The 27,880-nt window shown below is 49.2% G+C and overlaps 1 protein-coding gene across 1 annotated transcript; it reads left to right on the top strand.

Moving 5' to 3' along the window:
- SLC25A34 (solute carrier family 25 member 34) lies at positions 1-27,187 on the top strand. Its single transcript, XM_029578958.1, has 5 exons — positions 1-643; positions 10,732-10,797; positions 15,284-15,436; positions 17,822-17,956; positions 20,953-27,187. The coding sequence occupies exons 1-5, from the start codon at positions 242-244 to the stop codon at positions 21,133-21,135; spliced, it is 939 nt and encodes a 312-aa protein (XP_029434818.1). The 5' UTR covers positions 1-241; the 3' UTR covers positions 21,136-27,187.
- The last annotated feature ends 693 nt before the right edge of the window (positions 27,188-27,880 follow it).

Here is a 27,880-nt window from a genome sequence, read left to right as displayed (position 1 = left end):
CTCCCCCCTTCAGCGTCCGCCGAGGAAAAGTGTCCGCGTGCGGCGGCGGCTCGGGCTCCGCCTCCTCGCCCCTCCTCCTGCCGGACTTTCGGATCGTTGCCTGCGCAGGCTGCCGATGCCATTCCGCCTTCTCGCGCTCCCCCGGGCGGACGCTTTCTAGCAGCAGGACCTGGATTTCGGCGCCCGCTTCTCCGCTCCCCGATGGCAGCTCCGGTTGTTTAATCGAGCGCGTTCCCTTGCCATGGCGGCTCCGCGGGCCCCTCCGCCCATGTCCATCCCCCCGCCGGTGGACCTGGTGCTGGGGGCCACGGCCTGCTGCATGGCCTGCGTCTTCACGAACCCGCTGGAGGTGGTGAAGACGCGGCTGCAGCTGCAGGGCGAGCTGCGCTCCCGGGGCAGCTACACCCGCCACTATCGGGGCGTGCTGCAGGCGGCCGTGGCCGTGGGGCGGGCGGACGGGCTCCGCGGGCTGCAGAAGGGCCTGACGGCCGGGCTCCTCTACCAGGCTCTGATGAACGGCGTCCGCTTCTTCCTCTACTCCCACGCCGAGGACATCGGGCTCACCCAGCGACCAGGGGGCACGGTGGCGGCCGGAGCCCTGGCCGGAGCTTTCGGGGCTTTCGTGGGGAGCCCGGCTTACCTGGTGAGTAGCTGCGAGGCGCCCCTTCTCGTTCTGTGCTCCGCAGGGTCCTCACCCCGCAGAGCTGATCAGGTTTAATTCACTCTTAGTTGTCTGCGAGGGGCTGCTAATGGTAGAGAGGGTCCATGCGGAACAGTAACTGTACCTGCTTCTGCTAAGGGTTTTGTTCCAGAAGAATAGGTAGACAGAAAAGGTAATAGATATAGGCTGGATGTTTAGCTGCATTTCTAAATCATACTCTGGACAGTTTGCAGCATTATTAGAATTAAGGTGCAAGAAGTCCCTGCCCCAAAGAGCTTGCGATCTAAGTGGATGCCTGACGCTGCTGGAGATAGTGAAGTGTCCCAGGTCACCAGGAGTGTTAGTGAGTTGGGGGTGGGATTTGAATCTTGATTTTCCTGAGGTTCCTAAATTTGTCCTTGGAGATTCCCCAGCCAGTCAGGTTTTTAGGATATCCACAGTGAATGTGCATGAGGGAGATTTGCATGCACTGATTCCACTGCATGCAAATGTATCTTTTATGTATATACATTGCAGATATCCTGGAACTCAGACTGACTGGGGAATCCCCATTCCTTGCTTAAAGAGCTCTTGAAAGCTGGTTACAAACTTCAGAACTATAAAATTAGTACAACAACAAAAAAGTTTGGCATGCAGCTTGTTTGACCTTTTTAGTTCTACATATCCAAGCGAATTAACAGGAGAAATTCAGGTGAGAGACTGGAAACCTGTCCCTAGTAGCACGAAGCTGCCGAGGAGTCGGGGCAGTGCATAAACTGAGACAGGAGATGTCAGAATAAAGTAGAAGCTGCAGCTGTACAATACCTTTCAAGGCAGCTGGAGGACTCGAGTGCATGCTGGTTCATGGCTTTGGGACAGGGTCGCTTCCACCATCCCGTTGCGTGTTAGGTGACTCGGGTCCCCTTTGCATGTATACCTTCAACGGGCACAGTTTGGGCTGCTGGTGCCGATACTGAACAGTACATGGTCAGCAATTCCCCCTCACTGTCCTGTCCAAGGAGGAACCGGGCTCATCTCTCAGTGTTGACCAGTCTGGTCTTCCAGATATCCCTGGTGACTACGTGTGAAACGTTTGCATGCGATTGCAACACTGGGGTAGGAAGGGGAAGTGGGAGAATAAGTGAGAAAAACATCTCATGCAGATTCATTAAGGATATCCTGAAATTTAGACCGGCAAGCGGGGTGGGGGAAGCCCAAGGAGTTCAGTGAGGCAAGATATTCCCAGAAGTGGTGATATCAGGAACTGCCTGGTAAGTGTGGCAGAGGGGAAAAAAAAAAGATTTGAACTTAATCTGACCCCTCCTATATGTAGCTGCTCCCATTCCTCCTCAAAACCTGAGTGGAGAGCTGGTCCAGTGGCTCAGCCGTGTCGTCTGTGGGTTGGGCTTCTGCTCCCCTAGCTGTCTGGGACTGAGGATGGCCTGGAGGGGAAGGAGGGAGTCCGCAGTGGTTGACTGGCGACCCCCCGCTGGCCAGACTCGGGGCGCACATGCCCCACAGCTCTGGAGGGAGCTGCAGTCTGTGGCCTTGGACCAAGGATGCTGCCATGGCTGGACTGGGCGGGGGAGGGGTGTACAAAATAGATGAAGAACTCGGGATCGTTGTGAATGAAGGCCCACAGAACCATAGAGGCCGGATCCGATTTGAGTTGGGGAAAACCAGAGAGGAGCAGGAGCAAAAGACTGGGCCATCTCCTGGCGAAGAAGTGGTGCGAGAGAGCCAGAGATCAAGTGGGCAGACTTGGATGGTCCTTATGGTCTCTGCTTTTAAAGGAGTGCAGAGTTCAGGCAGCCTCTGCTGTTCCCGGAGGAGGCAGGGTTCCTCGCAGGCCGTGACGGAACTTCAAACACTTTCTGAGGTGACCTGCAGGATCTTTCAGGACCCTTTCTCCATGTGTCACCCTGCCCTCTGCTGCTTCGGTGAACGCTTCCCCCTGGTTTTAGAGACGTCTCTCGGGGGGGGGGGGGGGGGGTCACAGGTGAGGCGGAGGTTTTTATCCGGAGCCTGTGACTAAACTGTTGATGGCACAAGACCGTTCCTCGACCTCCACGGGCACTGTGTGACCTTGGAGTGCAGTCCTGGAGGAAAGTGACCACAGAGGTAACGTGGCCCGTCTGGTATGATGGGGCTGCTCGGGTCTTATCGCCAAGGATGGGGGGGGGGGGGGGGGGTTTTGCCACTCAGTAATACACAAATCCCTCCTGGCTTCCGAGCCGCTGTCCCCTGAATCATTTCAAAGCTTTTGTGGGCTGGCTGCGCTCACCTCGCGGAGCCGGGAGCAGGTCAGGGAGCGTGGATGTGGCCGTTTACCTTCAGGGCGCTCCTTTAGCATGGCTTCCTTTTGTTGCAGGGAAGGGGAACAAGGAAAAACACCTCTGAGCTATGTTGATTTGTGCACTTGGGCCCGAACGTTTCGCCAGCGCGTTACGTCTTGTCCGTGCTTTAAAAGGTTTCCCCAACCTACTAAGGCCGGCGCGACCTTGAAGAAGTCACTTAACCTCTGTGCTGCTACTTGAACTGTATAAGCTGGGTGGAACAGCCACTGCTTTAACAGGATGCGCGGTACGAACGGAGCTGTAAAGTTCTGCGACACCCCGCGTGCCTAGTCTTACAACGCTTTCAAGATCATGCTTTCATTGTAGCCTGCTCTCGGCACCTAGGGACCAGTGCCACGTGAAAGCCGGCGGGGGGGAACACGCAGTATGACGCACCGAACAAACTCACGCTAATGTTAATTTTGTACTGCTGATAAAATGTCATACCAAACTGATTAGCTTAACTTAAATAGCTTATTGTACTTTACTGTTACCGTACTATGATGGCACATGATTGATTAATTTGTAATCTATACTATCCATGATTTTATCGGGCCTATATGTAAACCGTTGTGATGGTTTTCCAACTTAACGACGGTATAGAGGAGTTTTTAAATAAAATAAACCTGATTTCAACCATTCTGAACCTAAGGGGGAAAAAAACGCTACAGCTGTCTCCCAGACGCTTTCCCCTGCTAATGCGGCCCCAGAGAGAATGGGGCAAGTTAGGCTGGCCCTGGGGCATTTACCTTTGGGTAGCCTCGGAGCACTCTCAGAAGAGAGAGTTAGGGCAAAGATACAGCGGAAGCGCGTGGTGTTTCTATTCAGTGCTTGCCTGAGAATGAGAGAGTTTGGACTTATTTCAGAGTTGAAGGTGGGTTGGGTGCAGAGCCAGGGACAGAGAGAGAGGAGGCCGGGGGTGTGGGAAGGATTGATGGGGTGAGGGGAAGACGGCAGCCGGAGCAGGTGGGGAGGGGAGGGGGAGAGCTGCTGGTGACGGGGCGGCACAGCTGAGCGGACATGGAAAGGATTGCAAGTCACGGTGATGTAATGCGGCTTCACGCTTTCCTGCTTGGTGAACTTTGCTTTGGGAGGGTGAAGGGAAGAACCCAGCAGAGGCTGAGCCACTAACCACGTGCGTTTGCTCTCGACTGCTGACGGAGGGCTCTGTATGGTTTGGGTGCAGTCTCCCTGCGGGCACTGTAAGTCAGTAGGTGATGCAAGTGAGACTTCATCTCAGCAGTAACGGAAAGGAGCCAAAAGCTGACTTTCTGCAGGAAAACTTATGAGATCATTGCTCATATGCCCCTAATAACTTTTGCAGTTGAAGTCCTGTCCACGGCAGATGTTCAGGACTGGGGCTTACGACTTGAGGCCCAGACCCATGGATAAAGTTTAAATTCAACAATCGCCATCCCCCCCCCCTGTAAAAAGACAGGACGCCAGTGTTATGAGATCTTGCCAGCCTTATAGGGAGAATTTAAGAAATGAGCACCAGCCACACAGGAAGAGCCAAGGGATCCCTGTACCGGCTGATTCTTACCCAAACCACCTGTCAAAGGACTCTCACCAGGCCTGTTCCCAAAGTTATTTAGCCTTCTACCACCTCTCTTCATGTAACAAAAAAAATACATTTTACATAGGGCATGCAGTAACTGAACACTAAAAATTACATTCCAGTCTTGGGATTGTAGTCAGATTCTGAAAGCTTTTACTGGATCCAAATGCAGATTATCTAAAAATATTCTGCATGAGCTTTTGAAAGCACAGAGGTCCCGTCTTTCAGATGTCACATTGGAGACATTCGCATCTGAAGAACCATGTGGTCTTGAAAGCTCATGTATTACAGTTTTGGATAATCCATTGATCCAATAAAAGCCATCACAGCTTGCTCTAGGAGCCATACGGTTAATAGATGCATCACATATTCTAGACACTAGACTAAACTGAAAATAAGGTGTGTTTTTCCACCTTTATCTGGATGGTATTTCTTTTGCATTGGCTGTTTCCTGATGTCCTTATCTGTCTTCTCTTAACCCCTTTTCCAGGCTCTCCTTTCCATTTTACTTTTTTCTCTCTCCGTCACTTCTTTCCCTACCTGACATCTGTCTTCCTTTTCTCTCTTCTCTGCTCTAAATCTCTTCATTACGTCATCACTTTCCACTTTTCCCTCACACCTGGAGCTCATCCCTCCTCCTCCATGCCTAGCCTTCAACTCTCGCCCACCAGTTCTCTCTCTCCCAATACAATGCTCCCCCAGTAATCTCTTGCTGCCTGGCTCCCTTCTCCCCCCAAACAGCTACCCCCTCACACTATTCCCTACTGTCCCTACATTGATTTTCTCACCTTCTCTCAGTCATTTCATTTTACTCCCCTCCTCTCACCTTCTCCCAACAAGTGGAAAAGTTCCTGGATAGAATAAATGACTGCTTCATGGAGCAATTGGTTCAGAACCGATGAGAGAGGGAGCTATTTTAGATCTAATTCTTAGTGGAGCGCAGGATGTGGTGAGAGAGGGTTAACGGTGGTGGGGCCGCTTGGCAACAGTTTTATATATAGTGATACCTTTGAATCTGACTAACTTAATACTTATGTACAGCAACATATCAAGGTGAGCTTGGAAGAGTTATAAACAGAGCAGTGACACCCAATACGATAGGGACTGTTCCTGTATCTTTCTGCCATCTTTGATTGGTCTCTAGTTGTATCATTTGGTACTTGGTGATATCTCTTCTTTTTCTATAAGCTCCACAGATTAGTCGCTTGGTACTGTTACCTTCTATTAGCAATACCATTCATGTGTTTTAATCCACCACCCCAATGTCTGGATTTTTTGCATCGAGCCTGGAATGGGAATGTCTCGGGGGATCACAACTTCCTTCTCTTCAGTTCTGTGCTTTTCTGGCACAGCCATGGTATAGCGTTCACGGTTTCCAGGGGCTGAGCCCTGTCGCCCTGTGTTTATCTGTGGACAGGCCTGCTGACATTACAGCCAGCAATGAGATGTTGTAACCGTTTCCAGTTTAGGGAGTCTGCTAGCATCTGTTTTACTGTTTGTTGGGTTGTTTTTTTTTGTGTAGGCTGAGCCATCTTCTCTGTAGTCTACTGCCCTGTGCTGCAGTTATCAATTTCTTATCTTTCAGTTTAAGAAGTTCTTAGTCATTCCTGTTTCTGGTCTTGATCTACGTGGGATTTCTGAAGTATTTCGTGCTGTATTTGTGCTTTTGACAATCATTTTTCCTTGTTTGCTGGTCTGATTCATTTAAGAGTTGTATCTCCTGTTTTACAATTTCTATTACTTATTTCCCTATGTGTGCTGGTATATTTTCACTTATTCCTTCTACTTGTTGGAGTAATGGAGGTCTATAAAATCATGAGGACTAAAATAGGTTAGTGTAAATTTTATTTATTTTTATTTATTTATTTAGGGGTTTTTATATACCACAGTACGTAAAAAATACATCACCGCGGTTTACAATTAACAATTAGCAACAGACTTTACAGTTAACAAGTATTATAGATAACAGGCAGTACAGACAGTAAACCAAAAATTAATATAATGTTTTACATACAATAATGATGTCTTACATACAATAATAATGTTTTACATACAAAATTGGGTTGTTTACTCTTTCAGGTGATAAGCTCTAGGGGGCATGCCTTGAAGTTAGAATGTAGCACATTTAAAACAAATCAAAGGACATTTTTTTCACTCAATGCATAATTAAGCTCTGGAATTAATTGCCTGAAGATGTGGTTAAGGCAGTTAACTTATCTTGGTTTAAAAAAGGTTTGGACAAGATCCTGGAAGAGAAGTCTATAAACTATTAGTCAAATTGACCTAGGAAATAGCTAGTGCTTATTACTGGCAGTAGCATGGGATCTATTTAATGTTTGGGTACTTGCCAGGTACTTGTATCCTGGATTGACCTCTGTTGGAAACAGGATGCTGGGCTTGATGGACTCTCAGTCCGATCCCGTTTGGCAACTTCTTATGTGATGGAGATGGATTTTTGACTCTTCGCTTTTGTACTTCATCACTTTTTGAGTATTTGGATCTGATGTTAGTTTTGCCTGGAGGCCCATGACCGTTCTGTATGGGTTATTTTAAGAAGATCATTGCCACCCTTGTTTCTTGGCATGTTCAAACTCTGCATATGCTGGCTCTTTCAGAGTACCTGATGGGCAAGGGGGAGTTCTCTTGTTCATACATCCAGCTATCTAAGATCTTTATGGGGATGGTTCACAATTCCAAAGTGAGGGTATTGCAAGTTGGTTGATTGCTTGTATTTTTTTCCGTGCTGTTAAAGCACTTTCCAATATCCATTTCAGTAATACTCTTTGCTGTTTCTTTTTTTCTCTGAGATTTGAACGGGATTGGCACAGCTTTCTCCACTCCCAGTTCCTTTACATTAGTCTTTAGCCAGCGAGATGTTTTTAGTTTTGCTCAGCTTTTATTTAAGAAAGGTTGCCTTAGCACATTTGTCCAGATCAAATGACATCCTGATGCCTTCTGAGAAGCTCTTCACTGCTCTGAGTTCTGCGAAGTGAGCATCACAGGAGTCATAAAGCTTCAAACCGTCCACAAACAGTGGGCGTGATGATATCTGTGGATTATTACTCTCTAGGATTAAGGCTAAATCCAGAGCCCGAGGAGCTAATAAGGCCTGCTGGGTGTATTCAGCGCCAGACAAAACAAGAATGGCGATGGGGAATGTCCCTGAAATAGTCTGCACCAAGCCTGCACAGGAATGACACACAGTCCAACTTCATAACTCGGATGGCGTGTAGCTTGGTGAACTTGGTGCACCCAATCAATCCTGCATTTATTTTGTACATTTCAAGGCAGGATAGTATAGCATGGACTGACTATGAGGCAGGCTTGAGGTTTCAGCTTTTCTTACAGCTGTCCAGGATGGCTTTATTCAGTTTCAGCTGCTCTTGTTGCCCTTTTATTCTGTCACTAGGATGTTAGGAAAGCTAGCTTCATCCTATGTGGCATCTATTGCAGCGAGCTTGCAGACTGTAGGCAGGCACGTTACTGAGGGAAGAGAGGTGGGTTTTTTTTCCCCAGGAGTATTATACGTCTCTCTTGCTGGTAATCTCTCTTAACCTCAGTTTGTTGCTTGACATGTTAAGTTTCCTCTTCAAATTTAGTGCTAGCCATCCTGCTCAATACTACATATGTTTGTTTCTTGTTTATGGACATGTACAGTGTCTGGACCCCCTGATGTGGAACCCGGCTGTGTCGGGGTCCTTGGGGGCTCATGCTACTAAGATAACTTTTGATTAATGTAAACCACTGTTGTGTTTGTATCTGCAATAAAAGTTTGTTTTCCTAAGTTGTATTGACCAGCAGTTGATGTTTGCCAGGCATTACTTCCGTTGCGTTCGCTCTATATGTGGGTGCTGTTTACTCCACCCTTCTTGTGAATATCAGAAGTTGCCATAGTGGGTCAGACGGAGGGTCCATCAAGCCCATCATCCTGTTTCCAAATCACCAGCACCTGGCAGGATCCCATGCTGCTATTGGGCGGTGAAAAGTAGTGGCTGTTTCCTTCGCTCAGTAGCAGTTTATGGATTTCTCCTCCAGGAACTTGTCCAAACCCTTTTTTTTTTTTTTTTTTTTTGTAAAGTCAGCTCCGCTAACTGCCCTGATGTTTACCTTTTCTATGTTCTCCTGTACGCTGAGCAGCCATCCTGCTTCTCTGTTGGGCTCCGTGGGGGGGCCGCTTATAAACTTCTCCCTTTCCCGTTTTCAGCTTTGCTTAGTGGTGGGGGGGGGTTTGAGCTGCACTGACCTTTCCCAGTTCCCGGTAAAATCTGCCGCTGCAATGAGCAGAGCTAAAGCTGCCGCGGGTTTTTGCGCGTACTTGCTCGGGTTTATGTGAACGTTTTTCCACCCCGCTAGCCTTATGTGGGTGTGTAAGTGTTCAGCATGGGAAAAACGCGCGTGAGGGAGCCTCACGTAGGTTAGTGCGGGTTTTTTAGCGCCTGGGTCAGGGCAGGGGTTAAGCTAAAACGCGTGCCTGGAGACCCGTTTACTCTGGGGTAATCCTGGATTACCTTCACTTTCTCTGGCTGTTTGGAACATTTTTGTGGCTCAGCTGTAGAACTCTCTCTTGCCTTCCAGTGCCTTCCGGAATCCGCCGGGACAGCCTCCACGTGGACAGAGACTGAAGATGAGGGGGGTTAGACGTTGCTCTACCCACCTTCAGTCCCACCCCCGGACCTCTAAATTCTTCACTGTATTATAAGAAGGGGAGGCTTTCGTCCCTGAGAATCACTTGCGGGTCACCATATTAATGCAGATTTCAGCGTGGGTTTTGGCTTGGCTTATTACACAGGGCCATGAGTGCATGTTTTCACTTCTTCTCGTTTGCACGCATGTCCTTTATTACATCCCATGGAGGCGTCTGCTTCTGTTGCGCACACTAAAAAAAAATACACGCAGGCAACTAGCGCCAGTTTTACTGCTGATCTTATTTCATTGGCCCCTAAGTGTTTTAGTTTTTCTCATTCGTTATCTTTGCATCTCTGCAGCTTTTGCGCTTCTGCTGTGGTTTTTGATTTTTTTTTATTGGACTACGTGAATCTAAGATCCTCGTCTGTTAGAACAGCAAGCTCCAGCTTCAGGTATTGTGTGTTGGTTTTTTTTCTAACTTTTTGGCATCCTCGTTTCCTTGGGGTATTTGTCTACCGGCGACACCTCAGCATGCACGGATTTTCCTGTTTTTCTTCTATGTGTTTCCTTCCAAGGAAGGAGGGATTATCTTGTCCCCTTGTTGGTAGGATGCTCTCTCCCTGCACGTATCGCAATCTGTTTTATTTCTGTGATTATGGGCACCCAGGTGGTCCGTGTTGGCAGGTTATAGCCTCGTTGTGGTTTTTACTTTGGGTGTCGGGTAAGCCTTGCCCTCTCCACCTTCACGTAGACCAGGAGCTCAGCCTCCAGCTCCTCCGGTGCCCTCTCTCTTTCTTTTCTCCGCTGATTTGCCGCTCTTGCACTGCTATCTGGTTCCTCCTCTGGTTGCTTTGGCTCTTCTGCCACCCCCTTCTCTCCGAATTGTGTGTCTCTCCTTTCTGCATTAAGATGTTATCACTTTCACATTTCTTTGCTTTGATTATTTTTTGTTTTCCATTTAAAGATCTTAAGTTTGCTTTTTTTGCAACCTTTCCTTGGGTTATTGTTCTCTTCCTTCCACTCCTTGGCTGCTCTCTTTGTAAACTCTGCTGACTGGGTGATGCTATCAGATGTTGCTTATTTAAAAAAAAAAAAAGTCGTCATTGCTTTAATAAAAAGGTAAGGAAACCAACTCCCCTGTCTCGCCTAATGGATGGTCCAAATGTCATTTCATGTTGCTGATCTGCAGCTCCCCTCTGTCTGGGAGCAGCTGTGATGGCGTCGTAGATTGCATCACACGCATTTGATAGCGGATTGGTCCGTGATACTCATGACATCATGTACCATGGGCAAACAATCTGATCCTCAGCATTTGGGACGTGCAATGTGATTGTTTTCCAGAGGCACTGCTTCAGGAGTTTAAAGTTGTTGTCACATTTCGGATGGGTGCAAGGTGTGCACTTTGCACTTCATCATGCAGTACAGCCCCCAGAGGATTTTTTTACATTACTTTAGAACGAAGGTAGAAAAGAGACCTTGGCAGCGGGAGGCTGCGTTAGTAGAGGGCTTTGTGCAGCGATCCCTGCATTTCCTCACCTTGCATGTAACTCTGTTCTCTCTTCACCCTGCAGGTCAAGACTCAGCTCCAGGCCCAGGCAGTAGCGGCCATTGCAGTGGGACATCAACACAATCACCAGGTGAGCCCTGACAGCGGCCGCTCGGGGTACGGGCACCGTGCGCGCTGGGTCTTCATGCTCCCCGGGTAGGATGTTCTCTCTAAGCGATCTGCAGGGCTGACTAGAACCCGCGTGGGAATCTGGTGCGTATGCCCGCTCGCTACTTGGCAAACACAGCAAGTATGCGGCGAACTTGCATTTCTGTAAGAGTTGCACGCTGCACTGGGGACGAGCGACTGCTGCTTTAATGGCACAAGGTGCAGGACATAAATGTTCTAAGCTAGATTGGGCACAGCAATGCAGGCAGTCCGGGAGTACTTTTTAGCCGTGGTCTTGGCGCTGGTTTTTTGAAAAGAAAGCGGTGCACCTGTGCTTTTGCAAACTGCTGCGCGTACTGACTCTGTATGGAGGGCAATACAAGGCGCACAAAAACGTGCGCAAGATGGTGCCGACGCAGCCTGAAGCGGGGCCTGCTCAGCCCGCTCGGATGCCCACTTCCCTTTACACCGGATCAGGAACGATGACTTTTCGGCACCTGGGCTCAGCGCTTACTGGCTGAGTACAGAGATGGTCTCCAGCTGCAGAGACCCACTGCCTCAGCCCACGCCGGAAACCGGCTACAGGACCAAGGCACGCCTCTGAGGATCTGGGAAATCACCTCAGGAATTCTCAGCGGCCACAGAACTGCCACCTTCCTCCCAGGTCATTGGTTCTGAAAAACTGATAGAATGAGGATCAATTCTTCCCTCCCCCCCCCCCCCCCCCCCTTAAGACTTGTCCTTCTAAATTGTGAACCTAACCAGTGAAGCATGCCCTCTCCCCACTCGCAGGCTGCTTAAAAAAGGGGCCGGAGAGGTTACAAGCCTCGGGGTTCACGGACTCTGTAAAGACAGCAAAACTGACGCAAGTAAGAGAGAGAGCACTATCCCTAGCCGGTCCAATATTATGGAACACACTACCACTCGAAATAAGACTAATGAAAGATCTAAAACTCTTTAAAAAAAAGCTTAAAAACATGGCTCTTCAAAAAAGCTTTTCACAAGGAGAGTGGAGAGTAAGGAATACTAGCGGACAAGAAACAGAACTCGGCACACTGTTAAAAGTCAACAAATAGCAGTTATCCCTCCTTTATTATTTTTTCTCATACCTAAAGATTAAGAGTACAGTATTCTCATATGGATATCCTATTATTCATATAAATGGAATTTCCAATCCACAATCCAAATAGCGTATATTATTTGAATCATGTAACCGAAACTTTATTGGCACCTACTAGCTAATTTATAATCCTAACCAGACTTATTTATGTGTCTATCTGTAAACCGTTGTGATGGTATACTACTAAATGACGGTATAGAAAAGTTTTTAAATAAATAATTTTGTAATTCAACCCTCCACCCCCTTATCTTCCTGCTGTCTTAAACCCCCCCCCCAAAAAACCAAACCCAAAAAACCCCACCCCCTAATCACCTTTCCAGCAAAGTTTAAAAGAAAACAATTGCTGCCAATGCCTCTCCCAATTCCGCCCTCCTGCCCCCGTTTAAAAAAAAAATCAGAAAATCACTGCCGAACCCTCCCCAAAATGTTCCTGTTGCCAAGCCAGGAGGAAGACGAGGCCCTCCCTCCTCCCTAACCCGCTCTCTCTCCTCCATGGTCCTGAAAGGTGCAGTCATCCCTGGCGAAGTGAAGCTGCCCTGGGGGGTGGCGGTGATTGCTTTAAAGCGATGTCACCAGGGTCACTCAGCTCACTCCGAGGCCTGCCCTAGGATGCTTTGGCTCTCCCTGACCCCCCCCACCCCAAGGCTGCGACCGCCTCGTCAGCTACTTACAAACAAAAACCCCTTCTTTGCCCTAAGAGCAGGGACGTTGGTGCAATCTCTTGGCCCTGGTTAGGATCCCATTTCCGAGCACGGTCCCTTGGCTGGGGGAGGGAAAGGGTGGTCTGTGTCCGTGGCAGGGATCCGAGGGAATTAAAATTTTACCATCGGGAAGGACAAAAAGAGAGGTTGTGGCCTTTGCTCAAAAAACTCACTAAACCTGTTCATAGAGTCTGTGGGTTGGTTGTTTTTTTGTGTTTGTTTAGTTCCTGACTTCCTGGGGCAGTGGTGAGTCCTGCACCTGCCCAGAGGGAGGTTCCCCCGCCCCCCCGGGCTTCCGAGGCCAAGCCGGTGCATCCGCTCTCGGTCCTCCTCCTCCTGGGGAGAAGGCTGAAACGGTTTGCAGAAAAGCAAATAGAAAGCTGGAGCAGGCTGAATGAGCAGGGGCTGGAACCTGAGGCGCGCTTCAGTGTCGCCTGTGGAAGAAGCAGTGAGATATCGGTGGCTCGTGGAAAAACACGGAGGTCCTCCCTGTCGGAAAAAAAAATGAAATGGTAGACGTTTGTAGGAAGCTTTGTTTATTTTGCTTTTAAGTATGATGGGTTTTGGTTATCATCCCGTTATTTGGGGTCCTTGTACCATTTTACCAACTTTTGCTGTTGGTTGACAGCGAGAAAAGGTTCGGGCGGTGTGTGCATGTGGTGGGGGAGGTGATGCTCTGTCAGTTTGCCACTTGCACGCTCTTCAAACCCCGCAGGGGGTCCCTGGCCCCACCCCAAGGCACCCTTGGGTGGTCTTCCAACTGTTGGGACAGGCAGGGCACCGGTGAGAACGTAAGGATTCGCGCCATTAGCTGCGCTAGGACAGGTGAAAAGGGCTTGCCTGAGCAGAGAGTCCAGTCCCGGTCCGAGAAGTCGTGGGAGTGCTGAAACCCAGCCTGGCATGCATGAAATAGGACAACAGGCAGAGCCCAGGGCAGAAACTGGGGGGTGAGCTTCCCCTGCAATCCCATAGTCCCTTCCTAGGTCTCCACCATGCAACCCCCCAAAAAAAACAACCCTTCAAATTTTATTTTGTGTTTAATATATTTTAACCTGGTAGATTACGCCTGCTTCTTTGGGTTTCCAGTTCACTTGGATCCAGCCTCTACTGGACCACAGAGCTGTGAGCCTGGGGATTTTCCCACTGTTTTAATAACCTTCCCCAGCCAAACCGCTGTAGTTAGCCTCCAGCTGGGGGCCACAAACCGAGGCTCCCTTTCTGGAACCCGGCGTCCCTGCAGTCATGAGGTGTCCTCGCCGAACCAAAGCAGAGACCCTTCCTCTTCCAGGCACGCTGCACAGGTGTTGTGGCTGTGAGCACCACCTCTGCAGCATTCCTGGTCAGCCAAGGCCCAGGAACTGATCCTCCGATTTTTAACCCCCACTCTTCACCTCATCTGCCCAATCCTGGGCCTCCATGAAGGGGGGGTTAGAAGTGGAAGCAGTTCAGACAGTAGAATCAGGATGGGGCCTGTGAGCTGGTACCTTGCTCCCACAGCGCTGTCGCGGGGCCCTTGCTCGCAGGCCCCATTTTGATTCTTTGTGTGATTTTTGCCACCATACGTCCAACCTCCTCCCAGAAATGCTTGCCCTGGGACAGCCAGGCCTCTCCCTTTCTTTCTCCCTTCCCACCCTGGATGTCCTGGTAGGCTGTGATGGGCCCGTTGTGCCCCTGGGGAAAGCCCGATCAGTGGTTCTGGTTTCCCCTCTCTAAGCAGAGCTCCAGCCACGTACAGGACCTGGGTATAACGGACGGTCACCCTTCAGCACCCCCGAGGTCCAGCCTAACATTGCCAACTCTCCCTCCCCATAAGCTGCCATTGCAGGGTGAGGCGAGAGCTGGTAAAGTGGTATTTAAGGGATTGTTTTAATCTGTTTCCATGTTAATGATGATCTCTCTTCAGAGGTTTGTAACCGGACATGAGTCCGCGCAATAGCGACACCCACAGATGGAGTTGAGGGTGTGGGTAATAACCAGGGTCCGAAGGGGGTGCTGTGGTCTGTAGTTCCCTTGCTGAGAAGGTTGCTGGAAAAATAAAAGGAGGGGCTGGGAACGAATCCTGGGCCAAAAGTCTGCTCCCCGGACTGACTGGCCCGAATTTCAGCCATCGCATAAGGGTGACACCTAGTGGTCAGACCCGGGATGAACATGCACCGGGTTCTAGGGAGCCACGGTTTGGGCTCCTGGCATAGGATGGTCCTTGCTGGGTCTGGGCGAGCTGTGGGGTGCAGGTCATAAAAAAAAATAAAAGGGGAGAGGAATAGCAATCGGAGGAATTTTGTGAATGGAGGCTCATGGTGCCAGAGTCCAAGGATCAGGAGGAAACATCCAGCATATAATCTTTTTACAAAGTGAAAAATCCTCGTTTCCGATTTCTGTTTCTTTAGCTCGCATCTTTTCACGGGTGGCTGACGGTGAGTTACATTCGGGAACCGTAGGTATATGCTGACGCTTTCCCACATCCTCCCTGTCCACGATGCCCAGTGGTGAAAAAGCGTGAACACCTGTCAGAGGCATTGTTTGCACGGGTGCCAGCATGCACTACGGGGAGGTCACACAGTCCTATAGTGACCGAATGACCAGGAGGTGGACACTTTGAAGACTGTGAGCGTGTTTTTTGTTTTTTATTTTTTTTTCTCTCTCCCCAGAGCGTATCCAGTGCCTTCGAGACGATCTACCGGAAGCAGGGAATCCTGGGATTGTGGCGAGGGGTGAACGGCGCGGTCCCCCGTGTCATGGTCGGCTCTGCAGTGCAGCTGGCGACGTTTGCATCGGCCAAGGAATGGGTGACGAAACGGGAGGTGAGGAGAGGGGGGCCGGGAGCTGTGAACAGAGGCTCCTCCTACTGTAGACCCAACATGGAAGCGGGCTTCTGACTGAGCTGGAAGCTGGCCAGGCCAAAAAATGAGTTCTCCTAGAATTGGTTTTAGGCCATTAATGCTGGCACCTGACAGGAAGGATTGAGCTTCAGGTGAAGAAGTTTAACTTCCTGCGGATGGGAGCAATGTGAATAGATTCATGAGGTCAAAATCAGACACTCCCAAATGGTTTACAGCATCCTAAAGTAGTAGTGTAAATGCATTCAACAACATCCAATCCACCTTGTGCTGTGTTGGTGCTTTCTGTATCCGTGTGAAGTCTGCACGGAGCTCTGATGGGAGTCCGCACTTCAGCTGTCCGTGCTGTACGTGTGTCTGTGATACTTGGATTGGGGCACAGCGGTAACCCCCCTGATACAGCTGGCTCATCGTAGAAGGCATGTTTAAACGGGAGGAGCTTTCATAAACGTTAAACTAAATCTTTGTCTGAAATGTCTGCATCCGAATGAACAAGTATGTGGTTTAATTGCCGGTCCTGCTGCTTTAATCCTCCCTGAAGTGTAAACAGAAGTCGGCCGTCCTCGCCAGGCCGAGGGTAAACAGCTGCTGTGCAGGAGACGAGGCCAGCAGCTGCACGGGGCGTGCGACGCTGGTGGAAAAACAAGTTTGCGCTTTTTATTGAGCTAAACATAGCTCGCTCTGGTCCAAATCTTCGGCTGCAGTAGGGAGGTGGATTGGGGGAGGTCAGAGTAACAGGGCAGCGGTCCATAGATCGGGAGCATCCCATCCACTTCCCCTCCCCCGTCTGTCCTGAAAGGACCTGAATTCCAACAAGGTTTTGGTTACCCCCCCCCCGCCCTCTCTCAGCTGGTGGTGGTTCCAGGCGTCCAACGCCATCAGTTTGGCTTCCTTCGGGGTGGGTAAGGGCCGTGCTTTGTTAAAAAAGACACGCGGACGCATGAATATTATCTCACGTTAGAGGCTGCATCTGCACACAAAATAATCCCTCCACGTTTCATGGAAGATGAGCACCGTGCTGAGCACTGCCTGGCTTCCTATCTGAAAATATGGGAGCGGTCACAAGAGAGGGATTATTTTGTGTTGTTTTTTTATATGCCTAAACACCGTAAGCATGATACAATAGCTGGCACAGCCTGCTGAAATGACTTGGAGATATCCAGCAAAAACCTCCATGCTCGGAATAATCGTGGGCCCCATAAAAGCTTTTCAGTTGTCCAAGCCGTGCAAATATAAACTTTTTGAAAAAAATCCACTTATCTTTCGTTGCCGTAAACCTAGGCAGTGCCCGCCCCGAGCTTTGCTTTTGATTTAGTGACGTGGGGATTTACCTATGTGAGATCTGCTTCACATCCACTGAGTTCGTGGATAGACTGGGGAAAATATTTCGAATATATTGCTTAACATAGAAAATGACAGCTGATAAAGGTCGGTGCGTGGCCCATGGTGCATATGGATTCCCATATGGAACCCAACATCCCCCCAACATCCCCTCCTCCCCCCCACGTTTCTAAGTTCTACCACCGCCTCGCAGCTGCCGCTCCGTGCAGGTCACCCTCTTGCCACTATGGATCCTCCATGTTTATCCCTTGCTCGCTTTAAAAATCTGTTGGCGTTTTTGACTCCCACTACCTCTTCCGGGAAGGTATTCCAGACATCCGTGCCCCCCACCTCCCTGAGCTTCACATTGTGACCCCTCTTGTTCTAGATCTTCTTGTCCATTGAAAAAGATTAGCTTCTTGTACCTTATTACCTTTCAGATAATTAAATATCTCTGTCATAGCCCTCTGTCTGCCTTCTCCTCTAGGGTATATCTCTCTAGCTTCTCCAGTCTCACCCATGCCATTTTGGTTGCCATTTTCTGCGCAGCTTGGAGCCTTTCCGAGGTACGGCCTCCAGAACTGAATGCCGTGTTCTAGGTGAGACCTCCGCAATGACCTGTAAAAGAGGCATGGTCGCCCCCACATTCTCGCTGGTTCTGGCCCCTGCCTTACAAAACCTGATTCTCCACCTGGAGGTCATCCAGTACGATCACCCCAAGGTGTCTTCTCCAGGTTGGCGCACATGAGCTCTTCACCACCCATCGCATGCTGCTCCCACAAATGTATGCACCACCAAATGCATGGCGCTGCACTTTTTGGCACTGGATACCTTTGCACCCTGGGCTTGCGGCTTTGTCTGTCGGATAATCCTGTTGTCACTGCACTTTCTCTTCAGAGCAGCTCATATAGCTATGTTGACCAACACTTGAAGAGTGCCAAGGCATCTCGGGATGACTGATGGGAAAGTTGGGTGGGACCCTGCTGCTGCTTCCATGAGGCCTCTGACTTCTTGTGTTTTTCCCTGCAGTGGTTTCGGGATGACAGCTGGCTGGTGGCGCTGGCAGGGGGCATGATCAGCAGCGTTGCTGTGGCCATCGCGATGACTCCTTTTGATGTCGTGAGCACGAGGCTTTATAACCAACCAGTCGATGAGATGGGCAGGGTAAGTGTCTTCCTTTTTATAAAAGCAGCAGTGTGCGCAGGCCTTCTGCACTGCGGCCAGTTTGCCCACCAATTGTATCCCTACATTGCCCCGATCGTGTCTTCCAGCAATCTGATCCCTGCGTCTCCTCCTTGTGCATATTCAAACTGGAGGTTCTCATTTACAGAAAATGTGTAGGAAGTAAACCGGAAATTTATTAAAGCTATTTTTGGCCCTTCGGTGCCGGTAATATAGATAATGTGACCAATGTTACTTGTCCATGAAATCCTCTTATGCAAATTATTGGTTTCACTTGCATTCAGAATGAGTCTGCTTTGTTAATGTGTGTGCAAGACAACCCTAATTAGCATGAGTGTCTCTAGTCAACTACATCACTCGACTTTAAACAGTTCTGTTCTATAAGTTAGACAGGGGTGTGATATGTATATGAAGAAATTGAGTTTGCTCTTTAAATCTCATGCTCCCTCCTTGAGCCAGCGTTGGCAGGTCCCAAGGGGTAGAAGCTTCACTTCGCAGCAGTCACCAAATGAACATGGCATAGGGAACTGTTTTATGACGAGGAACATCTGTACGCTGTCAGTCCTCCCCAACTCTGACTTAACCAGTCCCAGCTCGTGTCCTTCGCAGCTCGGTGCTTTTACCTGGTTCTGGCAGGATATGGCATGGCATGTGCCATAAATTTCCCTCTGACCCGTTAAGACTTGGTGTCCTCCTGTGCCAGCCTGAGCGTTCCCCCCAACCTCCTTCCTTTTTGTATCATCTGTGATCACGGGTACCAGTCAGCAGCATCTTTGGGGTTACTCGGGTCGTGTCCTAACAACCCCTTCTGTATCTTTGTAATCCCACATACCACGAAATTAGTGAGGCTGTCGTCCCCCCAAAAGGCAAACTATCCATCCACCCTCCCCATGCTCATCGTGGTCCCTCCGTGTAGGGTAGTCCAGTGCTGTCTTGGAAGCCCGATGCAATCGTAACGCTGCTGTTTTTAGGATTGCACTCTGTGCCTCTTTACCATTGTGTTTGCCACTAGGAATCCTTTGTACCTCAGGCTTTTAAGCATTTCTCTGCCTCCTTTTTCCATCGGTTTCTCCAGGAGTCCGTATCGCGCATCCACCCCCTCTTCTGTCCAGAAATATCTCCTGATGATGATCCTGAGCCCACCCAGCATAATTAGGATTCTGTTAGCCACGCCACGTATCTTACTGATCCAAATAAGTTTCCAGCGGCCTTTAAATACCAGAGAGAATTAACTTTTGCATCCTGTTTGTGTTAACTGCTGCAGTTCTTCCCAACCAGGAAGTATATAATTTGGCTGCCATTTTACCTTTCATATAAAGAAGTTCCAGTTGAGAGGTCACAGTGCTGGGATCTGGTCCCTTGTATTAAATACCAGTGCGTCTCGGTCATCTGAATTCACTGTCCAGCTGGGAAATCTTGCAGCACTCGGTGATAACCTGCACTGGCGCCTTCCCCGATGGAAGGGGGCGGGTTAAAGGCGGTAAAACCTCATGTGCGTGTGATTTTTGTGTTCCGCCTCATCTCCAGATGACTTCTGATGTGCTCCGTCCAAGGCTCTCGTTACTAAATCAAATAGAACAGGGGATAAAGGACCCCAATGCAGCATTCCTCTCTCTTCTGGTTTGAAAGGAAGGGAAGAAAAGCCATTTACTTGTATCGCTGCAGATGGATTCTTATAAATCTCTCTAGTCCACTTCAAGAAATAAGAACCAAATCCAAAATGCAACAGCAGCTTCCTCAAGAAAAAGCCACTTGACCTTTATCAAAAGCTTTTTCTGCAGCCAAGCTCCTTCCTATGCAGTAAACAAACGGCTCACCCAGTCCATCCAGGAGAGATTTTTTTCCAGTTTAGATAAGCAGACCTACAAAATCCCTTATGCCACCCAGCACAGACTCTCTTCCCATCGCTGGCCAGAGCATGGCCAATACCTGCCAGAGTAATCACCTCTACCTTTTGGGCTCGTAGGCCATTTCAAGCCCTGCTGTCTTTTTTTTTTTTTTTTTTCCTCCCCGCAGAACCAATATCTAAGCCCTTTTTCTCTTCTCATTACCGAGTTTTGCAATAATCCCCCCACAGCCTCCGAGATTAGTGATTTTGAAAACAAAACAAATGAAAAGATCCTATTCCTGCTCATCCAAGTCTGGGTTTTAAGCCTGGTCCCAGCGTGCCACACTGTTGTACGACTGCTGTTTAGGAGTCTAACAGACTTACCCTAGTATTTAGGATTGTAACCTCTTCTACATGAAGGTTAGTACAATATATTCTTGGAGAAAAAAAAGCAATCCTATCCTTTTGTGTTACCAACTGCATATCTTGTATACACCTAACTTTATCTGGACCCTGTTGGCCTAACAAGCAAGGGAAGCTACATTTCCATCCTTCTTGTAAGAGCCTTAAGCAGATTTTTACTATAATTCAGTAATGAACTAGATCTGGAAGACCCGCACTCCCAAAGAACTTAGATGATCAAGATCAGAGAGTTTGTGCAACTGGATGAGGTCTCTTATTATTGTGTGGGTCTTTTGACACGGCCTATGTGTTTACACAAGGTTTATTTATTTATTTTATTTTATACTTTTCTATACCAACCTTCATGAAAGGATTCATATCAAATCGGTTTACATGGAACAAGGGGATTAACTAATGTCCCAGATCCATAGGCAGGTTATGGAAAATAACCACCAGCGTTCTGGGATATCAAACGGTGAAAGATCACCATGGGTGTCTGTGTCCTTCAGTCTCAAAGGAAGGACTGAAGGAAATTTGCTAGGGTGTTGTTATGGTTCTGTGCCTAAAGTGTGCCAAACATGGGTGTGCTGGTTGTGGGATATACTTGACTGGGGGCGATGAGGTGTTCTGCACACTTCCAAGGGTTAGGCATGCTAAATGTGGGGATGTTTGTAAGGCAGAGTTAGGTAGCTGGTGGGTCTGTTCCTCTCCAGAACTGGTGTCCAATGAGCGTTTGGCGTCATTGCAGGGACAGCTGTACCGAGGGTTCCTGGACTGCTTTCTGAAGATCTCCGGGAAGGAAGGCTTCTTGGCGCTCTACAAGGGCATCACGGCAGCATACATCCGACTGGGCCCTCACACCATCCTTAGCCTGCTCTTCTGGGACGAGCTGAGGAAACTCACCCACTACTACCAACATCATGGGACCTAGTGCTCGCCAGATCGGACTCAGCTGAAAGCCCACCAGAGACCTTCACTTGTAGGGACCAAGAGCCTCAAGAAGGCAACTGGACTTGCTCATTGTGATACCACAGTTTCACAGGGCATGTCTCTACAAGGCCTTACTAAAATGGGGCCCATTCTGGGATGGACGAAGCATGTGAGTTGTTACAGCCAAGCTAGGACAATGGAAGCATTAACAGATATTGGTGCAGGCAAGGTTGTTGACTTCTGAAGGATGGGCTAGGTTAGTTTTAATTTCTCATCCATGATAAGGAACTGTGAATTTTTAAAAAAAATTTTAAACTAAATCTGCAGCCAAATGATTTAAAATTAGTAGAGATGGACATGAGGTCAGAGAGAACGAACATTTGGCTGCATACAAATCACATCATTACTAGTATTGCAAATAGAGAACAAGCAGAAAAGAATTGCAGAGCAATTCGCGTGAGTGCTTTTTATCAGCTTAGGACTAGATCCATAAGTGTTTTGTTTTTTTAATAGGAACATTTTATTTCCTTTTGATTTCCCTCTTTTTAATAGAATGGTTCAGAAGATCACATGTGCACAGCTGGAGCCATAAGGGTAAAGAGAAAAGTCTCTCTCCCTAAGGTTTTTATAGGATGACATTTCTGTGCCTTGCTTTTCTATAGCTATCTATCCTGAAAATGTGATTGGTGTATGTTGAACAGTGGGGGAGATGATGGTACTGACTTCACAAAACGAATATAGAACTGATTTTTTTTTTTTTTTTTTTTTGGCGGGAAGAAAAAAGTGGTAAAACCCATTTTTTAAAAAGTTTCACCTGCCAGCTATTGAGTGCCAGAGTACAAATTTTGTTTTACAGAGCACTGCTGCACTACAGTTGTGTAAGCAGCTCCCTCTCGGTCATGTGCCAGTAAAAACTTGGAACAGCACACAGGCTGGGAGACGACCCAGCAGGGACTCGCCGAGCCACACTGGCCATCTTAAGATCTTGCTAGCTTTGGAGACGGTTCGGGTGCTAAATAAGCTGGCGATGCCAGGTGAAGGCGTGGTCTATGGCCTAGGACAAAGGGTTCAAATCCTGCCCTTCCCTGTACGTACCTGGCTGTCTTGTTGCCCCGGGTCACACAGAGTGTGGTAGGCAGCTGGAGTGCCACAACCTGGTCTGCTTCCATTGGATGCAAATATATCTCCTCTATATTCATTGTTGATAAAGCGAAGGTAAAAGCCAGAACGATGCTTGGCTGCCTAGGGAGAAGAATGGTCAGCAGAAAAAGGGAGGTTGTTGTCCTGTGTAGGTCCCTGCTGAGACCTCACTTGGAATACTGTGCGCAATGCTGGAGACTGCACCTTCAAAAGGATATAAACAGGATGGAGTCTGATTAGAGGGAGGCTACTAAAATGGTCATTGGGAAACACATAGGGATAAACTTAAAGATCTAAACGGGTTTACCCCAGGGGAAAGGCGAGATAAGGGAGATAGGATAGAGACATTCAAATACCTCAAAAGTTTCCATGCACAGGAGGTGAGCCTCAAATAAGGAGTGATGGGATGCGGGTGACAAGGGGGGGTAGACTGAGGAGTAATCCATGGCACTAGTTCTTTACAGAGAGGTTGGTGGAAGCAAGGGGCAGCCTCCCTGTGGAGATGGTGGAGACAAGGTCAGTATCTGAACTCAAAGCACGGGTCAAGCACAGAGGATCTCTGAGGGGAGTGGTAGGGTTGCTGGGCGCTTGTGTGGATGGGCACACTAGATAGGTCATATGGTTTTTTTTCCTGCCATCATTTTCTATGCTGTCCCGAAAAATAGATGTTGGTGGCACTCCAGGACTGGAGTTGCCTACCCATGTTATAGATGATGGCAGGTAAAGAGCAATTGAGCCAGGGCTTCTCGCTCCAGTCCTCAGCACACATCGCTCCAGTCAGGGTTTCAAGATATCCACAATGAAGATGCATGAGGTGGATGTGGAAGCACTGCCTTCACTGAGCTGAGAACTTCTGGCCCTGCTCTATTAAGGATCTGTCCCACTTACACAGTAACTGGAAATGTAGGCAGAAAAAGATCCAAATTTTGTTTTGTGTTTTTTCTTCCATCCTGGCTGTATGAGCACATAAGTTCGTACCCTGAACCCAGTAACCTCTACCCCCCGCTCCCCCTGTCTTACCAGCAAGCTTGGCATTGCCTGAGCCTGGTTGCATGCAGGAGGAATCTCTGGGGAAGATGATGCTTCAGCAGTTCTTGCTCAGTCCTAACCGAGCAAATCCCCACAGCTCCCCAGGCGCGAGGCGTTCGCTCCATTGTGCATCAAAGGCACTCAGGACTCTGCCGCTGCTCTGGGATTTTTCAGCTCACGCCGCACGCACGTGTGTATGTGTGTTTTATCTTTTTAACTTGCTCGCTCTCTCAATCGCTGTAAACCAGCTACGGCTTTTCAGCTGTGTCCCTTCTCCTGTTTTATAGCAGCCATAGCTTGAGCGAGCTGTCCCGAGAAGAGCTTCAGAGGGGCCTGTCCCTGGCTCCTGATTCAGAGGGATCCTTGGGCTCCGAGCTCAATTAGAATCAGCTTCTGCTGCCATGAGGGAGGACTGAGCAGGAACCACACTGACTCCAGCCTTTTTTCATGCAGTGCCAACTTTTATTAATATAATCAGCAAATACTGGCAGTAACTGCCTACCTTTTGCAGTCTACTTACGGCACAGCTTCTCAGAGCGGCGAGAGCTCCTGTGCCTGGAGACATGGTGGGGCCTCCTGTTCCCGGCTGGGTTCTGCCTCTTCACCTGCCCAGCAGAGCTCTCCCTCTCTGGCATTTAAGGCAGACTGTGTGTGCGTAGCCTGGTCTCGCAGAGGTTAAGAAGGCCCCATCTTCACATATACTTCCCCCCCCCCCCCCCCCCCACACACAATCCAAGGCAGTGCCTCAAATCCACACTCCCCTTCATTTGGCCGCCTCCTACCAGCGAGGCGTGGGGTCAGGGTTCTAAGGTCAAGCTCGCCCCCACACAGGGTTACCCCAGATAGCACTATCACCGCCACCCAATGTGCCCTTTGCCTGGTGTCTACCCACAGTCCTTTATCTGAGCCCAGCTGGAGCTCCGAGTTCCAATTATCCTCCGGCAGGCCTCTGGGGATTTCTCTCGGGTGCCGCTGTTGTGGTTTCTCGTCCACTTGTCAGATCCTGTGCCACCTCCTTCTGACTAAGGCTTGTTCTGTGCCTTTCTTGACTCTGCCTTTCTTTCTTTCCTGCAGGCTCTTAGCTCCCAATTCTCTTTCCAAACCTGGGGCCCTTTTGCAATGACTTCCAAAGTTCTTTCACCTCTGTCATCTCCTCCTTGTTGGGGCACTCGGGCTTGTTTTTTTCACAGATTCCTTCTATCTAGAAATCTTTTCCACCCTACTTTGCAGGCATTAATTTCCTTTGGATGAGACTCTGTAGCGATTTTAAACTTCCTTAACTTCTGATGATCTCGTTTTGATGCTCCTGGTGCGGTGGAGCATTTTGGCCCTGCACACTGCTAACGTCTTTTACCAGAAATACAGAAGTGTCCCCAGCGTCCCTGCCGAAGCTTTAGCACCTCCCTGACTCGCAGGCTCAGCTCCGTGATGTAAGAATTCCCACACACGGCTGCTGCTATCTCTGAATGGATTTACCTGATACAGGGAACTGCACAGCCTCAACCTTCCTTTTCTCCACTTCGAGGGGGTTGAGAAGCGCCATCTCTTCCCGGGTCCATAGATTGCAGCCGAAGGATCTTTGCTTCCCTTTCTGTCACATAACTGGTGGCCTTTAGCAACTGGAGCAGCCTGAATGTGCTGTTGCTTCTCTTTCAGATCCTGTCGCCCTTCTGTGGCACCAGAAACTTTTCTCACGGCCTTTTGTTTTTTTTTTTTAACTTCTCCGTGGCTTCGCCATCTGCAGCGGTTGCGTCTGGGCGCTCTCCAGCGCATGCCTGTGGGGTCTCGCTGCAGCACCTGATCCGGCCCGGTGACAGCGTCTTCACCTGGCCAGACAGTGCTGCGTCCAGCAGGCCAGTCTGATATCTCAGACTCTGTCATCGCAAGTTCCTGTACCTGGTATTCAAGCTGTTCCTGCAACGTGGGGGGTCTGTTTTGGCTTCTACCCCTTTCCTGCTTTCAGCTCTCCCTGCAGGGTGGCGCTGCAGTCAGGTGACTCGGCCAGCTGCTGTGCAACCTCTGCTTCCGGGGTTATTTGTGCCAGACATTACCTTGTGCCCAGGGTGCTTCCCAGAACATCTGGATACTCGCGACACTCTCGTGTCCAATTGCAAGCTTCTCTGTGAACTCCTGGCGGTCGGGGTATGGTCTGATGGCAGTTGCCTTTGAAGGGTAGAGCAGACAGGTGCCTTAGTACAGCTGAAAGCAGAGAGAGCTTAACAGCTACCAGAGTCCAATCCTGGTTGTATTTTAGGCAGACGGGCAGTTATGGGTCCATTCTGCTTCCTGGTTTTTTTTCCAGGGGATTGGCCAGAGACTTTGGTATTTCAGGGCACTTTGCTGCAGCTGTTTCCCTCCTCCTAGGAGGCTCTGAACCACTGCTTGCATATTTCCAGTCACGCTTTGCCTTGTCTGTTAATAGTCACAGCTTATTGCTGGAGAGTTACACCCTGTGCATAGGCTAGCAGTTTCACTTTCTGCTGGGACCATGCCCTGGCAAATCCGCAGTTTCTCACTATCACTATTTTATCTCTCTTCTTCTTTAGCAAGGTTTAAAAAAACAAACAAACCCCCAAACTCCTGTTTTTCCAGCAATAACTCCATGTGGAGCTTGCCCCCTTTGCCTGCTGAAAAGCTTAACCTGACTTCCCTCCAGGCCCTAAGCCCCCCCTCTCTGTTTTAAAGGCAATCCCCCCTTTTTTTTTCCTTGTGTGCCCTTTAAACCAGCAAGATTTAAAGTTTTAAGCCTCCCCCCCCCCCCCCCCGTACCAAGCATAGAAAAAATCCCCAACCTGATACCATATGTTAGGAGGCCTGAGTGAAATCTTGTGGGCTGGAGCAGGACCCACCGTTGACTCCAACCTTTTCTCATGCAATTTCAACTTGCATTAATATAATCAGCAAATAATACCGTACTAGCAATAACTGCTTACCTTTGCAGTATACTCACGGCACAACTTCTCAGGGAGCGCCAGGAGTCATGGGGCCCTCCTGCTCCCAGCTGGGCTCTGTCTCTTAGGCGGGAGTCTGCAGCGCAGATTCCCGCCTAAGGAGCTCTCTGTGCCCAGCAGGGTCCCGGGACACCCTGCCTCTATGGGATTTAAGGTGGAGCAGGATTCGAGCCTGGTCCCACACAGGTTTAAGGAGTAAGGCCACTCCTTCACACTTTCATTCATGGGCTTCCCCTCGCTCATTCCAGCCCTTGCAGTGCCCAGATATCGCTTCTCTCTCTGATCCTGGCTAACACCTGCCCTGCATCCAGCTGCTGGTCAGCAATGGCCATCAGCACCTCCCCTGGACTGGTTGCAGCTTTCCCATTGGCTGCTAGACCAGAGCCCTAGCATAGGAATCTGACCCTGGAAGAGGGATTTCTAATGACCAAGCTGAGCAGATAACAGGCTGGCGCTGAGGGTGCAGGAGAGCTGGGTCTGGCTGCTCCAGCTAGGACCCTCGCCTCATGCTTTGGGGATGTAAGTGCCACCTGATGTTGAATGGATGTTTTCGTCCTAGCACTTGGCCAGCAGGAGAAACTGTTTAGGGAAATGAGATGAGACAGGCTGGTAAAATAAAACATCATGTTACTTGATCTGAGCCCTCCAGATTTTGGCTCTGAGGCTGGATTTTTCCATAGTAACTTACCCCTCGAGGTCATGCTAAGGGCCTTGTCCTCTGCTAGCCAGGCTGCTGGGAAACATTTTAGCTGATGTCTTTCCTTCTCCTAGCACTGATCGATGGCGTAAACTCTGTGTAACCTGCAACTGCGGGGCTGGCTAATTCCAGCCAAATCACTAAGGGGCTGGCAACTGTGCTTGCTGACCCTCCTTGGGAATTAAAAACATTTGCTTACGTGGTTCATGGCAATAAAGATTTCTATTTTGGTTATAGTGCTGTTTTTCTGCCTCCCATGTGTTGACTGTTTCCCTCTGGTGCATCCTCCCTTCCTTTTTCATTAAGGTCAGTCCTGATAGGTCTGTTTCCCAAGGCCGGCTGTGTTGTGTGGTTTCTACAGTGCCAGTGCATTGCACTGGGCCTGCCTTGGTCTAACCCCCTGCTGTTGGGGAGGTGGCACTGGGGGCAGATTATTGCGGTGCCCAGCGGGAACCAGGGATCTTATAGCAGAGCGCTATGCCTCTCCCTGAAAACCTGGCTGGGGCTGGAAACATTAGGCCAAGGGGTAGGCAACTCTGGTCCCGGAGGGCCATCAATGAGTCTGGTTTTCAGGACATCCACACTGCCTATGCATGAGATATTTGCATATTATAGAGGCAGTGCATGCAAAATACCTCAACCATATTCATGGTGGATATCCTGAAAACCAGACCTGGTTGTGGCTCTTCAAGCGTGGTTACCTATAGTCTGCCTGAGGCAGACTGGATGATCAATGCATACAACTGAGGCTGTTTTGCAGGCAAAGCAATTGTCTGCATATTCAGTAGGTACAGTCTGAAAACCCAGAGTCCTTGAGGTTCCCCACCCCTGCAATAGGGAGTAGAAAGCTGGGGCCAAGGGAGTTCCCTCTCCCTGTTCTCTTCTCTCTCAGCCCACCTGAACCCCTCGTGCCAGAAGAGGCTGTGCTA

Source organism: Rhinatrema bivittatum, chromosome 15 (assembly GCF_901001135.1).
Source record: "Rhinatrema bivittatum chromosome 15, aRhiBiv1.1, whole genome shotgun sequence".
NCBI classification, from domain to species: domain Eukaryota; kingdom Metazoa; phylum Chordata; class Amphibia; order Gymnophiona; family Rhinatrematidae; genus Rhinatrema; species Rhinatrema bivittatum.
Note: the sequence above shows the minus strand (reverse complement) of the source record. Positions and strands in the feature narration are given on the sequence as shown.